The 17,227-nt window shown below is 37.2% G+C and overlaps 1 protein-coding gene across 3 annotated transcripts in view; it reads right to left on the bottom strand.

Moving 5' to 3' along the window:
* Window positions 1-490: 490 nt before the first annotated feature.
* The window catches only part of INPP4B (inositol polyphosphate-4-phosphatase type II B), a 403,509-nt gene continuing 386,772 nt past the window's right edge, over window positions 491-17,227 (bottom strand). The window contains exons 25-26 of one of the 3 annotated variants that reach the window (XM_047855552.1): window positions 6,469-6,613; window positions 491-3,641 (exon numbers count right to left, since the gene is read on the bottom strand). In XM_047855552.1, coding sequence (XP_047711508.1) covers window positions 6,481-6,613 — 133 coding nt within the window. In that variant the 3' untranslated portion in view covers window positions 491-3,641; window positions 6,469-6,480. Of the gene's footprint in view, window positions 3,642-6,468; window positions 6,614-6,654; window positions 8,018-17,227 lie in introns of those variants that run through there. The other 2 variants (XM_047855554.1, XM_047855553.1) reach the window with 2 other exon arrangements.

Raw genomic sequence — 17,227 nt, 5'->3', positions numbered from 1 at the left:
CAGTCTTTCTTCACATGCAAGCAGGGGCCTCATTTGGTTAATTTTTTGGCAACAAGATATAATTAAAACTTTGGAATTTGCCTTCTAGTGTCAGCTACTATAATGAATTATAAATGATCATATCCAAATAGCCTATAAGGAGAAGTTATCTCATGTACTCAAGTGACTATAACATCATCTGGGCTACAAAGATCACTGATTTGCCCAGTGTTGAAGCATTGACATCTGGTTCTTGAACTCTTTTCTAAATTATGGTTGATCTTGCTCCTACAGAATGGCAACCATAATACATGCATGCTGCTAGTGATTATGAGACTAACTGACTATTGATGTAAAATTAGTGCTGTAATTGTGGTCTAGCAGAAAATTAGTCTATTCTCTTTGAAATATTGTTTAGGCTACCCTTCTGCTATTTTAATTAACTTTTAGACATTGCTACACTAATGAAAATGAAAAAAAAATGTGTGATAGGGAGAAAAAGACAGAAACATAAAAAATAAAAATCACATTTATTTAAACAAAAATATACACACAGTGTACAATGAATATGGTTTACACAGAACAACAAAATAAAATGATATTTCTTCTAAGGCCAATATAACACGATCTAACCTATCTGTGCCCCATTTCCTAGGAACACACATTATTGGCTCATCTAGAATACATATTTAACATAAAAGGAAAACAAATGCCAACATTTCATATAAGTACCACAAGGATCTGAAAATTAGATGTTAGGCTAAACAAAATAATAAAATATTCACATGAGAAGTATATGTGTATAAAGGACAGCACTTGTGCAGGGAAATGGGGATGTCCATCTACTTACAGTAAAATGGAACCTGCCTTTGAAAAGTTTGACAGTTTTTTGACATGAAATATGTTTTAATATTGATAGCGATATGAAAGTATCACAAGACCCTTATAGATGATAAGGTAATCTCATCAATACGGGAGTCAATAATGCCTGCTTGACAATGAAATCATACCGCGTGATCATTAAAGATGGACTGTTGGATTGTGCCCTTAGAAGAATTTCCATGATTTTAGGAAGACTGTGAATATATTTACACTATGAGTAGGCAAGTGCAACATTATCTTAAAGAATTCTATTCACTAAAAGATAAACAAGATAAGGTTTATCAGGCAACATCACTTGTGTTAGGTCTCTCTCTTGACAGTCACTCTCTCTGGGTACTATATACTTTATTGTGAGCCTTGTTTTCTCTTTTAAGTTTATAATTCTAAATATTCATGTAATCTATGAGAATTCAAGCTGAGGACAGCTGATTGCATGTACAATTGTTTTTGGCTGATATTCTTACATTTTTTTTTCCTACCTCCTTGTTAGCCAGATATGCTTTGTTTCTTTGACATCAGAAATGCCTTAGACTCTTTTACTTGCTTAGAAATAAAGTTGAAAAACTGATTAATGTGCATGTGACTCAGAAAGTAAAAATCCAAATTTCCATACCTTAACTTTATACCTAATTGGCCCATGATTTTTTGTCTAAACATTTATTTTATTTTCTGTTCTTAAAGACAGTTTTGCTATAGGTAGCATCTGTTTGGATAGAAAGTGCTAACTTAAAACTGCCAAAGAAACAAAGGATATAATATATTGGGAGTTTCTGTTTAAAGCAATAAAATATAAATATGGGGGAAAAAAGCACAGCTTTTGCAGATTGCAGCTGGCTAAATGAATGTCAATTCACACTAAAGTTGTCAATCAACTACACAGATCATTCTCTTTGGTGCATAATTTGTAAGGCCTTAAGCTATCAGGGATCCTTTTTGTTCAAAATGCTCACTGGGCTTTTGTAACTGCTGATCACCGGTTTTCTTAGGCCAGTTTCTTAAATCCGTAATAAACGTTAACTTATTTCCTAAGGGTTACAAAAGGTGCCCTGGATATTGAATTAAACAATTGATACGCCACCGTATTTGGAAAGCAAACATCTAAAACATCTGCGATGTTTTAGCATACCGCCAGAGTTCAATTTGCTTAACAGTTTGGGTTTCAACCAAACTACATTTATTAGAATCTGAACACAGTAATATGTTACTGTTTTTCCTGCTTTTAGGAAGTGCTAAAATTATAAACTTAAAAATTTGTACTGAAGCACATTTTCAGTGGTGCTATAATTAGGGTAACATTTTCCTGAATTCAGCTGCTGTTATTGCTTACACTAAAGTTGCATTGCTAAGATTTCCCTTGCAGAACATCAAGAGAGATACATTTTTGAATGTGTCTATATGATTAAATAATTTAATTACAAATAAAATATAAATGTCAAATATTACTTATAGTCTAACAGGTATCTTTAAAAAAGGGTAAAAACCAAAACAAAGTTGTAGCCATCTGAAGGTGAGTGGTTGAATTTAATACCATATGAATAACTTTATACTGCTTCCAATTATTTGTTATTTGCCGGAGAAAAAGTGATGGTGACTTTCAGTTGTGTGCTGGTAAATGTTTAACACCTGGCTTTTCAGAAATTAAAGGTCCCGGTTTGTAGCATTTGGTAATTTCTTTGGTGTACATACTCCCACTGTGGTCAATTTCAAGCTACCCACATGATGCTACTGGGTGTGGAGTCAAGAAGAGATGCACAGAACATGATAATAGTGTTTCCACTGCGTACGTACAATTGACATAAATAACCTCAAAAGCACAGATAAAGAGTAATATGAAGGGAAATAATTATGAAGTGGTAGGTTTTCATTATTATCTTTGTTTTTAATAAAATTTATTCAATTGCTTTTGATAATTTAATATTTAATGACGGTGTGTTTAACAACTGGCTTACAAAATTCTTGAAAATTCAATGATCAACTCTCATGAGTCTGCCGAAGCCAGTTCTAGCACATCACTGGTATCCTTTCTCCTTGGCATGTACCATACTTGTTGACATGAGGGGCTTGATTTGTTGAGAGGAAAGGTAGTACTCCATATAAATCTTTTTCTTTTCCATCGTGAAATTTTATGAAAAATACTGTATTTAGTTGAGGGGGGAGGAAAAAAAGGAAAGTATCCTTCCTCCAGATACTAGTTTTGAAGACTTCACAGTTTTTCAGAAAAACAGGAGTTAGTCTGATAAAGTAAGAGCTGGAGGTTAGTCACATGGCATACTGCTCTAATTAGGTGAGTGGGCATTTTAGCACAATTTGTCAGCAGGATCAAATGGTTGCTCTGACGCTGGATGGCTGGACTCACCAAACATCAAAGGATTGTTCTGGCAGGGTGTAGACAAAGTCAGAGACAATATTAACAAGAAAAACAAAAACAAAAACAAAAACAAAAACCACACGAGAAATAAATGAATGAATGCATCCAAGTGTGGCTTGGCTTCAATCAAATATCTGAAACTTTTATGTTTAGCTGTCTTGTGGAACATTTTCAGTCTCTGGGTTTTTTGTAGCCGGGTCAAACATAATCAAGATTTTACCTTCCCTTGTTTTTAAACATGTTTTCTGCAGAACCCTGCAGAAGAGCTAATACGGAATTGATATGTACATTTGATATCATTAGAGGGGAAACATATTTTTAGCAAAAATAAATTATCTTGTTTGAAAATGTCATTTTCTTGGTTCAGTTTCTGAGTCAATCTGATCTCTTGAAATAGGCCTGCTGGTGTTATCTTTTAAATAAAAATAGAGAAAAGGATGATTAGGCTGTGTTTGTACAAAGGAGATTTTAAAACTTTTTAACATTTGCTCTTTGATTTAGAAAGCCATAATAACTTAAGACATAGTGAAGTGGGGGGCACCTGGATGGCTCAGTTGGTTGAATGCCCAACTTGGGCTCAGGTCATGATCTCGCAGCTCATAAGTTCGAGCCCCACATCCGGCTCTGCACTGATAGCTCAGAGCCTGGAGCCTGCTTCAGATTCTGCATCTCCCTCCCTTTCTACCCCTTCCCCGCTCACGCTCTGTCTCTCTCTCCTTCAAAAATAAATAAACATTAAAAAAAAATTAAGAAAAAAGAAACAGTGAAGTGGATTTCTAAGAATAGTTAGAATATCTCTCAGGAAAGGAGCAATATTGTTGTTAATACAAAACATGAATTTTCTTGATGAAATCCACTTTTTAAAAAAATTTTTTTAACGTTTATTTATTTTTGAGACAGAGAGAGACAGAGCATGAACAGGGGAGGGGCAGAGAGAGAGGGAGACACAGAATCTGAAGCAGGCTCCAGGCTCTGAGCTGTCAGCACAGAGCCCGACGCGGGGCTCGAACTCACGGACCGTAAGATCATGACCTGAGCCAAAGTTGGACGCTTAACCGACCAAGCCACCCAGGCGCCCCTAAATCCACTTTTAAAAGTATGTACAAATACAGGCTTCATATAGGGAAATGCAGATGACTATGCTAATAATAAATGAAAACTTCTAAGCATTTGTATTACAGTAAACTCTAGCCTTTAAGACTTCTATATTAGTACTTTTCAAAAGAAAAAAAAATCTTTGAAATATCTTCCCCCAAATAGAAAACCCTACTGTTGGCTTTCCATTTAATAAGTTTTTTTTTTCCAGATTTGAGTCAAGAGTTTTCATTTTTAAAAATACAGACAAAAATTATACCGTTTATAAGATGATACATTTTCACTTAAGGTCTTTTGGAACCCAGATCACTCTGACATACTGAATGAGGCTTCATTGTTATTCGAGGAAACCTCTGTCATCCCAACCTCTTTACCTTAAATTCAATGGGATAATAAAAATAACCCCAAATCCTACCATTTTCAAATTAAACTGAACAATTCAAAAGTTATGTCTAATCATTGAAAGGGAGAATGAAATATAAGGGAGAACACCAAAAACTTTGTGAATAGATCTATAGTATACAGCCACTTTTTATTAAGACGGCTATGAATTGTTTGTCAATGGTCTCAAATATAATGCCTGCAAATCATTAGCTAAAATATGGATTGATAATTCTAGTATTCAAAGCCCAAAACAGTTATCTAAAATTTGTAGTAATCTGAAAACCCTACATGAGCCTAGAGATCTGTTTGGAGTCCTTAATCAACAGATATCTTAGCCAAGAAGCTGTCACACTAGCTATGGAAAGCCCCATAATATTATCCACTGAATGTGGTCACAGCCAAGAGACGTCTATGTAATGAGGCTCTGGCATATCCAAAGGGTAGATTTGTGCTCTGGATGTCATACTCTTCCAATGAGTGAGGAGAAAGAATAAACTCAACATCTGGAGAAAATAGGTTTCATTTTTTCAGACTGTTGTACTCTAAGGTTTAATTCCAGCAATAAATGACAATTTTTGTTTAACTAACTAGCATTCTCCAATAATTTTCATGCATTTTTAGCATGGCACAGGCTAGGAAGGTAAGAAGAGATTATAATCATGGTTCTAAAATTATCTAGCTGGATTATTGGGGGCATATCTTCCTCGTGCTTTAATTTACCCATTTATAATGACATTATACAAGATAATCTCTACAGCAATTTCTAATTTGGAATATTGGAAAACCTATGCTGGTGTGATTTGGAAATTGAAGTCAACAGAAATAATTATTTTGGTTTATCATTAGCTATGGTTGCATATGTCTTAAAATGTATATTCACACGTAGTAATCTATGCCAGACAACGCAGATTCCACCATCTATATTCTGTAGCAAGATGACTATTGGAAAACATCACGAAGATATTTTTTGGACTTTTATGAACTTGGCTATACAAAGTTCAGGCTGACGGGGATTTTCATGTTTAACATCAGCAGGGTGATCAGCTTTCGTTTTCTTGCAGTTTTAGTTCCTCACGGGATTTTTCTACTATACAACTTTATCACCATACAACCTGTGTCAGAGTTTAGAAAAGATACCATGTTATTGAAAAGTATCTCCACTGAGTTGCTAACACTGTCATCTACCTGTTCCGGAGGACTGGTTATGTCTCGCCTGGAGGACCACAGTCTTTAAAAAGCACACCGGCAACCTGCTTCTGCCGTCAACATCATGCGTTGATGCTACCGAATTTTAATTCCCTAGAAAGATATTTTCCAAATACCACAAATGGGCTCTAAGGTTACTCGTGAGAAAGGCTGTGAAATACCGTGTCTGAGTCCCTCTCTCCTTTACACTCTCCTGTGTTCATTCTGGAGGTCAAGCGCCCCTCTATGAGTCACCTGTACTCCTCCTGCAGCAACCTACGTTTCCTCAGAATCAGTGCCTTCCACTAAGGGACAACTGTGAATGAAATGTACACATTCTGAGCTGACCTCAGCCTGCGAGGGGCACCGCGTAGAAGCGAGAACTAGAATCACAATGTTCCTGGAGATTTTTTAATGGATTTCTTTCAGACTAATATGCTAAGACCTAATTCGAGTAATTCCTAGATTTGGGCAAACATCCCTGATCAGCTCCCTCCACAAACTCGTGACAATAAAACAGTTTAGAAAGGTGGAGATTATCCGACTGAAGCGTAATTGTGTTCCTGGTTATTTACATGTTGGTAAAGTTAGGTGTCAGCTTTTCCATAAGTCCCCTCTGGAGGTCGGTAGTACTTGGGGAAAGCCAGCAGCTGTAGCATGTTGAAAGCATACTTTCTGCATTTGATATTCTTCAGAACATTCTCTATGCGGCATCCTTCTCTGGTGAAAGGGGAAAAAGTACAACTTCATGAAACACGGAATAAATAAATATGCTTTATTTGTTCAATGCAGAGTTGCAGCAACAGTCCAAGTAAAAATAACAAAGATTCAACTCTACATTTTTTTTTTCACAAATGATGATACATCTTACAAAATTAAATCCTAGGCCAGGCCCAATACCATTATTGCCCTCAGAAGGAGATGATTAAAGTCTCTTTGCTCTTAACAGATATTTAAGGTTTAATAAACGCTTTAAATATAATTTGCTCCACAATACAGCTTCACTTTAGTTTCATAAATATATCTGCCTTTTTATAACTTTTCCATAAATTAATGTCAGTCTCTTTAAAACACATTAAGATCTACATGTAGCCCTAAGGATGCAGGTTCTAGGAATAAGGCATTTAATTTATTAAGTCTGGCCCTATAGATTTCAAAGGAAAATTTCATCTCTATTTTACTTCATTATTTTAGCTGTGCAACGAAGAGAAAAATGGCTTTCTGAACAGCCTGGTCCAAGTCTCTGCTTTATAAAGGAAGGGTGCTTGTGCACAGACAGTACAAAAGTCACAGGGGCTGAAAATGGCGTGTAAGACACAAACAAGACCTTGTTAAAAAGAATAGAAAAGTACTCCGAGAGCCAAATCAACCCAAACAAGAGTTACAAACAGGTTAATTTAATTACAAAACATAAATAGCCATTCTCTCCATCAAATTACTGGACAGAAAAGGGTAAATTGAAGCAAAGAACCAACATAACTAACAGATTAAGAAATCAAACAGAAGGTTCTGTCAGCTGATGGCAACAAGGATGTTAGCACAGTGGAAATAAAGTCTCGAACCTCCCACATCTCTAAGACTTGACTCAGGGTTTCAGTGCATTGTGCAAATTCATTCTTAATTGTCTTGAATAAATTGAATGGGAAGAGAAACAGGAGGTGCAGAACTTCAAGCTTTCAGGATTCTGTTCTTTGTCTTACTCCAAAGACAGAAATTTAAAAATTCTTTTGAGTTGGTTAACAGTGGGAAACACTTTTCCATGAACAAAAGAGCAAAATAATTCACTTAATGCATAGTACTTCTTTTTTAGATTTTAGGAAAAACAAACAAAACACATTTCAAACATTTTTTTTAAATTCTGTGAATCTGAAAATGTAGAAATATTACAGCATTGTCCCCATAATTTAAAGTCCATTGTCATTTGTAGAAAAGAAAGGAATACAACATAAAACTTATTGGTATTTGGCTAATAGTAATGCAAGACTTAAAATAAGCCACACAACTAACAGGTGTGAGCTGACAAGCAGCAAGGCGACAGGATAGAAGTGTCGAGAAGTTGGCTTGTTATCAGTTAGACAGCCTGTTTCAGGATCATCGGATTCACTCAGTGCTCCCTGGGTTTGTCTGCTGTTAAACAGGGAGGGGGGGGGCGGGGAGTCAGGGGAGAAAAGAAAATAGTATAGCATTCACACAGTAAAGAAACTCAACCTTAAATATCCTGAAATTCAACACATTATTTTATAGAATACAACTGTTTCAGATGGAGTTTTTATGCTAAATAGCCCCAAATGCATCTGTGTATTATTTTCTTACTGTCCTACATTGACAAATGTATTAAAAAAGAAGATTCTTTTTTTTTTTTTTTTGTGCAGGAAGGGAGAGACACTATGATACTCACATGAGTTGAATGTGTATGTACAAGGAAGAATCAAATAAACATAACAGCACCAATCAACAAGACTACATGAATAAAACTAAAATATGGACCCATAAAAATAATCTGATAAATACATCTTTGGAAAATAAGAAGAGAAACACAGTATGCAGAGAAGCAAACGGACATGCCTGGCACATTTAAACACACCATCTAATGTTACTATACTTACATAATGTATTTAAGGCTATAAAAGTGATTTATGGAAATGGTTTGGTATTTAAAATGAATGAAACATCTGATATGTCATCCTTTGCCAGCCATACGATTAGTTTAACAAACCCCGACTCAGCGTCCTTCTGTTAGTTCAGCTCATAAACTATGTTTTCTGCTGCTATCTTAACTTAGATGAGGCCAAATCTATCTCCAAGGGACTCCTGGTCTTAAAAGAGATCCATATTGCAGAGTGATTCTCCGGGAAAGAAAAGATTTTCTGTGTGAGTAAAAAATGGGCATTTGTAATTGGGCTTAAAGGCAGCTCCAATTATGGCAAGTCTGAAATACGCCATACTGATATATGCTGAAAATAAAAATTCTTTTCTATATTGTATTTCATCAGTATTCAGAGTATTCAGAATTTCAATCACAGTCAGTTGTCAAGGACTGGTTTGATCTTTATCAGCTCTTCCAGGTTTTGAGGCAGAAAACTGGTTGTTACTCAGTCTTATGAAAAGTGCCCTGCAAGCAAGCCCCTTAGCCTTCATAGCCCCCTTTCAACCACTTGCAGCCCCTGAAAACTTGCTGCACAGACATTCTTGACGAGTCATTTGACCACATTACTGGCCACATTTGGCCCAGTAGCAATCATAATTACTTTGAACATTTATCTGACTTAGTTTAAAGCATCAAATCAATCATGTTATGCTGTGCCCATGTTATACTTGTTCTTTGGTAAAACCTAAGGACTATGGAGCCAGTGACAAAGTGAAATAGAGGCTTATCTGAAAAACAAATGGCTTGTTGAGCTAAAGAAGAGTTATTCTGGACCTGCATAATTCCTATCATCAATTGTATGAGTAACCCAGTTACTTGTTCAACATTCTACGGCACGTTAGGTAGGAAATACTCTGTGGGTTTTAAAGAATTGATATCCTTGTGATTCAGAAAAGCTTCTTTGCCCAAAATTATTTCTCTAGTATCACTAACATTCCCTCCTGTGCAGTTTTAAGATGAAAGTTATCTGTAGCAAATCTTAATTTTGTTGTAACCTTGGTTCCTCTCCAGTGTTCCCCGTTAAAGAAATATAGTCTCCTAAATCAATCGATCTCTTTCTCTCTCTCATCTATCAATCATATTACAAATATTACATTCTGATTAGAAATTTAGGTTAAATATTAACCACAATCTATCAACATAATAGTATAATAGTATAGACATACTCTCTCTTTCCCAGTGGGGCCACCTGTACATGGGCTCTGGCTGAGGAGTACACTATTGGCCAAAAAGTAAGTTGAAAGGATCTTATAACAGTCCTTAATCCAAATACAGTGGACTATTTTATACTAGGTGGCTTTTTTTTTAAAGAACTGCCAGAGCCCATTTAATGCTTTCCAGTCTGTCTGCCAAATATGCCTTCAAAGTGAAAATTACTAAATTAAAAGGTTGCATTGTTACTTTTTGGTTTTGTTTCTGGAAGGACAATTTTATAATTGAATTACTTTGATGTTTACTAACTTCAATCTCTGGAGATTAGATTAATACATTAAAAATGCCTCACACACAATAATTCTATTATTCAGCTAGAATTGAAAGTAACATGGCCTATCGGCTGTCATAGAAGTTAAAGCCCAAGGCCCCCAATTATGTCATAATGTGGAGAAGGGTACTCTTGGCACTGTTTCCTTGCTTTCTGCTAAGAATAGCTCAAATGGTCATTTCTTCATAACCACAAATGAATTTTTAAGCACTCTGCAAGTGTAAACTGCAAAGGATGTGTTGAAGAATATTAGTAATTTCCTCACCAGCAGATTATGAAAAATAACAAATTAGTGGCCACCTTACAAGGTACCCTGACAATCCAGAGTCATTAGTTTTAGCCATCGTTGGTAGATCACCATGGAAGCAAATCACAATGTTGTCTCCACTGAAAATGCGACATGATCAGTCATTTAAGGGCAGTTACTGAATCTGCAGGATAGAAAATGATTTTTTTTTTCTTTAAAGACCTGTCAGAGCAATCACTCAAAAACAAGTAAAAGGAAATGTCTTACTTTTAAATACACCACTGCCTACATGAGGAGACATTTCTTTAAATGAAACCCAATGTGCATAGCTTGATGATATTTGCAGATTTCCCCCCTCTTTTCTGTCAGTGACTACTGCTGTATCATAGATCACGAGCCCCCCCCCCCCCCCACCACTGCAGGTATACTCTTAAACCATGCAAACCTCTAAAAAACAAAATTTATAGTCTTCTTATCTTCTCCTGCTGGGTAATTATTCATGAAGAGTTTTGCTATTTGATATTTTATTCTTTTAACCACTATAGCCCTTCAAGCTCCCTCAAAGGAAAATTCCCAGTCAAAACTGAATTGAAAAATACTTCCTTCTGACCAGGAAGCTGATTTCTTCCATACTAAAATAAGACCATTTCACATCTAATTATATCCAAGTTTGGAGCTATGGGTACACCATTGTGAAATTATGAGCCAAGATTTTAGAGCCAATAGTTTATAGAGCTCTATTTGCATCTACATTCATGTAATACATTGATCTTAATAAAGCACCTTGTTTCAGGCCCTAGATTGCTGGATTGTGTCAGATTTTAAGCTGGCAGATCTGTGTAAAACTGAATGTAATGTAGGTCTGGCATCAATAAGAACTTTGAAAGTGGAACAGAAATCATAGAATCATAGATTCTCATATGTAAAAGTGACTTTAAAAAATCTTCAAGTTGAAGTGGACATTTTATAGATAAGAAGCTAAATTTGAAGGCCTTTTCCATGCTTTACAATAGCAATTGCAAGGAAAGGATGTTGAGAATGTACTTTCCCTGCTTTCCAGTTTGCTTATATGAAAGTCTGATAAAATAAGGGGAAAGGACTTCTTGTTTTCAGTTTAGATCCAGGCCATGAAATTTAATTTCTAAAATACACTTAAATGTCAAATTATCTACCAAAGCTTTCCAAAAATTTAATTTATAATTAAAATACTAAAAGTATATTTCCAGGACTTAAAAAACAAACAAACAAACTGCAACTATTTACATGTAGGGAAAATTTTAATAAAAGAATATCAAAGGTGAGATAATTTCCATTGGCCTAGAAGCGAGATTAGCTTTTGTAGCCCCTGGAACACCAACCACATTTAAAATGGTTTCTTCTGGGGTGCCTGGGTGGCTCAGTCAGTTAAGCGTCTGATTTTGGCTCAGGTCATGATCTCATGGTTCACGAATCCCAGCCCCACATCTGGAGCCTGCTCCAGATTCTGTGTCTCCTTTTCTGTCCCTCCCCCACTCATGGTCTATCCCTCTCTCTCTCTGTCTCTCAAAAATAAATAATAACATTAAACAAATTTTTTCTTTAAATGGTTTCTTCATTCTAATTGGATTTCAGAATCTAATTCAAAATATATTGGGGCGCCTGGGTGGCGCAGTCGGTTAAGCGTCCGACTTCAGCCAGGTCACGATCTCGCGGTCCGTGAGTTCGAGCCCCGCGTCAGGCTCTGGGCTGATGGCTCAGAGCCTGGAGCCTGTTTCTGATTCTGTGTCTCCTTCTCTCTCTGCCCCTCCCCCGTTCATGCTCTGTCTCTCTCTGTCCCAAAAATAAATAAACGTTGAAAAAAAATATATTATGTAGACTATAGGAAAAGCCCCTAATGCAGAAATTACTCAGACGACATAAGACTATGTTATAGCTTTGAATGTCTGGGTCATAGAGTTTCTAACTATCATGGACAAGGTGGTATAAAAGAAAGAGAAGTAGTAAGCAAAACATGCACTCAGAGGAGTGTGGTTCCTCCCCATAGGACCCTGCATGCATATCCAGACAAGATATTTTTGTTGGGGCGGGGGCGGGGGGGGGGCAGCGTTGGGGGGGTAGGGCGGGGTGGCGTGCTATGAACTAGAGAACATCAGAGCCCAATAACCAGGAAGTGATAGTGAGCTCGGGAACCTGCATATCACAGAAGACAGAGATGGAGAGAATGAGTAAAGCCCCACTAACTTAGAGAAGAGGGAAATGTATGGTTAAGTGGTTGGTTTCAGAGTCAAGATTTCTCCAAGTTAAAGTCAGGGCCACCTTGGAGACCACAGGGAGTGTTTAAGGAAAAGGAAAAGATCTCCCATATATCATGTCCTATCATGTAAATGATGCTTTACAGGTGTTATCTTGTTCATCTCTTACAAACAGTTAAATTGGTCAGTATTATGATCTCCATGGGCTCAAAAGGGTTACAAGACTTGTTCAAGTGGCAGAGAGGGAATTTTTATCACTGCCTGTCTAATGGCAAAACCATATTCCTTTCACTTTATGACTGGGATCCTTTAAGCACAAGGTTTCTTGTTACCTCTCAGAAACTGGCAGGTGTGATTTCTTGCTAGTTGTTACATTAGATTAAATGACTTCTACAATTGCTTTCATCTCTACCTTCCTGTGATTCTTTGATTCTATTCAAACATAACTACAGTACTCTAGAGATGCATATTTTTTTCTACTAATAGAATAGGTGACGGTTCAATAAGAAATAGTTGAAGTAGGGAGCAAAAATCAAAGAATGCAAAGCATTCTTTGACATTGTGTTTGGTCTCTAAAGATGTTCCTGCTCATTCTTACCTATTTTCAGAATTAAAAAAAGGAATCTGACTTATTTATCTGTTTTGATTCAATTTCTCCCTGGTATCGCTTGTTATATTCTTTTTCCCATTTCACTTTTTTAGTTTTATAAAGTACCCAGAAAATAGGAATATCTTCTTGTCAGAAGAAGCAAGGCTCCAAATAGTGATACTTTCAGATAGTATCTAAACATTGCTTTGATGAGAAAGAAAAGTACATGTGCCCAGAAAAAAACTCAAGAAAAGATAGGAAAGTGGCTTGATATCAAGTCTGTGTTTTACATTAAAAAAGTTTAAAGAAAAAAGGAAGGAGAAAGAGAGAGACATAATGAGTTTCAAGTATAATTGCTTCCATCAGATGATTATCAGAGAACTGATTTCAGTTTTCATCTTAGAATTTTATAAAGAAGAGAATTTGGATGAGGTCCAGAAATAAATATCATAAATGATGAAAGGACTGAAGAAAAAAAGCTTATGAGGAAGTGCCTGAGGTTAATTTTATTTGGATAAAAGAAGGCTAATATGCAAGTGATTGTTAAATGCAGGTAAGACAGTAATAAAAAATTTTTGAGTCACTAATTTGTGTTTTGCTCCCTTATATTTTAGGCTGCAGTATAAAGCATGTGTCCCAGGGATTTTAGCAGTGCTGAAAGCAAGAGCTGCCTGACCTAAGTAGATCTGCCCTTTGTTAATCTCATGACTGAGAAAATGTGAGGTATCCAGTGAGAAGCAAAAAGGACCTTTGAGGGTTGAGAGAGAAAAGAGTGGGAGAGAGAGAAAGAGAAGGGGAGAGAAGTGGAGTGAGACACACAGAAAGACAGCGCTAAATGGAAGGAGGACAAACCTACGAAAGTTGGTGTGGAGTTGGGGAGAGGATAGAGGTGGGGGGTGGGGTGGGTGAAACCTTGTGCATTGTTCTGCATTGGTGCCCCTGGAAGGGAGGACCACTGGAGGTGGAGAGAGGCGGGAGGCAAGCTGGCCCTCAGTCACTGGTCAGCTTTGCCAAAGATTCCCTTTTCTTGAGCTTGGCTTGGTGCAATGAAATAAAGGGGCATAAAGGCACCACAATGAATAAAAGAGGCACATCAGTGGCTAATGACTGATACAGCCTTTCAGAAGTTTCAGTGCAAGGTAAGTCCTGTAGCAAGAAGAAAGCTCAAAATAATAGCATTGACTTTCCATCAGCCTGGCCAGATAGGAGCCAAAACAGAGAATGAAGCTTGTTTAAAGAAATTTCTTTAAAAGAAACAAAGCAAAAGAAAAACACATCACATCTTACACACCTTAGTGGGCAGATAAATAAGGAAATTCTACAAGAAATGAGTACATAGGTGTAGATATACATTCGTAATTCAGTTTCTGTGTTCCATGCAGCGTAACTAGCTTTTCTTTGTACAGGAATGCCAACAAGATGACTTAGTTTTAATTGCTTCAAAGGAATAGTCAGAAGAAAGGAAACCAGTCACTAAAAACATTCTCTAAGTGTGTTTGCTGCTATAGTACTTAAAAATATAAAGAAGCATTGTCTTACTGCTCTAGTTTGCTACTCTCCTGGAGTTTGAGATATTTTTTATCCCCAAGTTAACAGAAAATTAACATGCCAAAACAGACTTTTGATTCCATTCTTGATAAGCACCAGAGAATAATGAGGAAAATTCACTGCCAGTTAGCTCCCCTGGTGGAGCTGGGAGCTTGACTTCATGGACTACTCTTAAGCTCTCAAATAAAAATAAAAGTCCATATATACCAATAGATTATAGCCTATGTTATTCTGAAAGTAGCCTGGAAAATAGCAGGTATCGGTAACAGTGAATACATATTAGAACATGTATAACAGGAAAGAAAGTCAGTTCAGCTCTCTATTACCTATTTGGTTAAGTTTCTAGTTTATTCCTTTAAATGGGAGAAAGTTAACATCTATCCAATAAGATTATTGTGAGATTATGTTAAAGGAATTTACACATTCTCAATAATAAAAATAGGTAAAGAAATAAAATTTCTGTCTTCCCCCCTACTCCCTACCTAAATCTTAGTTCTTGTGTGGACAATGAGTATCTGGACCAGATATGCAGCTACTTGGTTCCAGCCCTTCTCCTTTTCTTTTTTTTAATTTTTTTTTTAATGTTTATTTACTCTTGGGAGAGAGAGCTACAGAGCATGAGTGGGGGAGGGGCAGAGAGGGGAAGACAAAGAATCCGCAGCAGGCTCCAGGCTCTGAGCTATCAGCATAGAGCCCAGCACTATCAGCACTCGAACCCACGAATCGAATCGTGGGATCATGACCTGAGCCAAAGTTGGATGCTTAACCAACTGAGCCATCCAGGTGCCAGAGAAGCAAACGTTCTTAATGCCAGAGATGGGGACTCAATGCTCAGTTCTCCTTATAAGGAATTCTATGCTATAGACCTAGATGAGATCACTTCTCCTTCCTTTAACTCCTCCGACTGCCATATATTTTGCCTCTCTTCGTTCAGCCTAGTGTGTGTGTATGTGTGTGTGTGTGTGTGTGTGTGTGTATATATATATATATATACATATATATATATAATGTTTATTTATATAAACCCGGGTGCCCCTGTTCAGCCTAGTATAAAAGAATTTAGGTTTTGACACTTCTTTGGGTGTTCATTTTTATTTATTTTTATTTTATTTATTTATTTTTTTTGGTGAGGATTTCCCTGTACAAGTGTGCTTTTCACCTGTTTGTTTTTTTAATTTTTTCTTCAGTTTATTTATTTTGAGACAGACAGTGTGAGTGGGAGAAGGGCAGAGAGAGAGGGGACAGAGAATCCCAAGCAGGCTCTGTGCTGCCAGCATGGAGCCCAACGTGGGGCTTGAACTCACAAAACTGTGAGATCAATGACCTGAGCCGTAACCAAGAGTCAGACACTTAACCAACTGAGCCACCCAGGTGCCCCTTCTTGCTATTTGTCTTATGTCAACTGAATTCTCAGGCCCAGCCAGAGACTCTAAGAGGGCAGAAGAAAAGTTTTGCCTCTGATAGTTTCAAGGTCAAATCTTGGATCTACTTCTTCTGCTACCATTCCAAATCATCTCCTCTCTTCCTTTCCAGCACAGAAAAGGACACACACCCACTCTCAGACATTCGTTCAGCACCTCAGATCTTCCAGATTCTTCCACATTCTGTAAAGCATCCCACGCTCCTCCATTATCCAGTCAGACCACTTTGCACCATCTCCACTGCTGCAGCCTATGAGTTCACCGTGACCTTGCCCTTGTACTAACAGAGGCAGTTTTCCTGCCTTCACCACTCTGGCCCCTCTGTTCAGTTTCACAAAATCCGATGTATCCATTTAGACAATTGGCAGAGCAAATGCACCGTGAGAACCATTACAGAATGAAAATCCAGCTGCCCCCCAAAGGGAGCCAAGCTTGTCAAAACAAAAGTGATGCCTTCCATCTGCAGGGAGTTGGAAATACTTTCAACTGCTCAGCCCTGAGAATGAAGCTCCTGAATCTCAAGGAAGAAGTGCAACTACATTTTTTTGCTCCAGACCCTGTTGGGCTTCCCAGGTTTCAATCTCTTCCCACCAATGCCATTTCCACTGAATGAATCCTGTCAATCTTTCTCAGAGATGGTGTTCCATCTGAAATGGACAGAGTTGAGTATGAACTAGCTCCACATCAGGCACCACCATATTGTGAGTGTTGTGTATTCCCGAACATTCCCTTAAGCCCAACTCTTTGAACAGGAACCTCCAAAAGAATCCATTTAGTTTTTGCCCCTGGAACTATCACAGAGACTTCATCATCTCCTCTAGGACAGGTTTTGTCTCTTTTACCACCTGTCAGTCTTTTCCCACTTTTATTTTCCAATTTTCCCTTTACTTTCACCATCCCATGCAAACAGTGTAATAGTATGATGCTACAATTTATGTTATCAACTCCTGGAACTGAAGGCTTATGAAAATCCTAGGAAAGAGAGTAAGATACATTTGAGAATCTTAGAGTTTAGCTTTTGGATACAAGTACATGGCTAAAAACAATAATATTTACATAACTTTGAAAAAGGCAGAATATAAAATACGAAATACAACAAGGAAGAACAAATTCCAGGCATAACCAAAAATAATTTACATATATTATCACTAACCCATGCTACAGAGAT

The sequence above is a fragment of the Prionailurus viverrinus genome, chromosome B1 (assembly GCF_022837055.1).
Source record: "Prionailurus viverrinus isolate Anna chromosome B1, UM_Priviv_1.0, whole genome shotgun sequence".
Classification (NCBI taxonomy): domain Eukaryota; kingdom Metazoa; phylum Chordata; class Mammalia; order Carnivora; family Felidae; genus Prionailurus; species Prionailurus viverrinus.
Note: the sequence above shows the minus strand (reverse complement) of the source record. Positions and strands in the feature narration are given on the sequence as shown.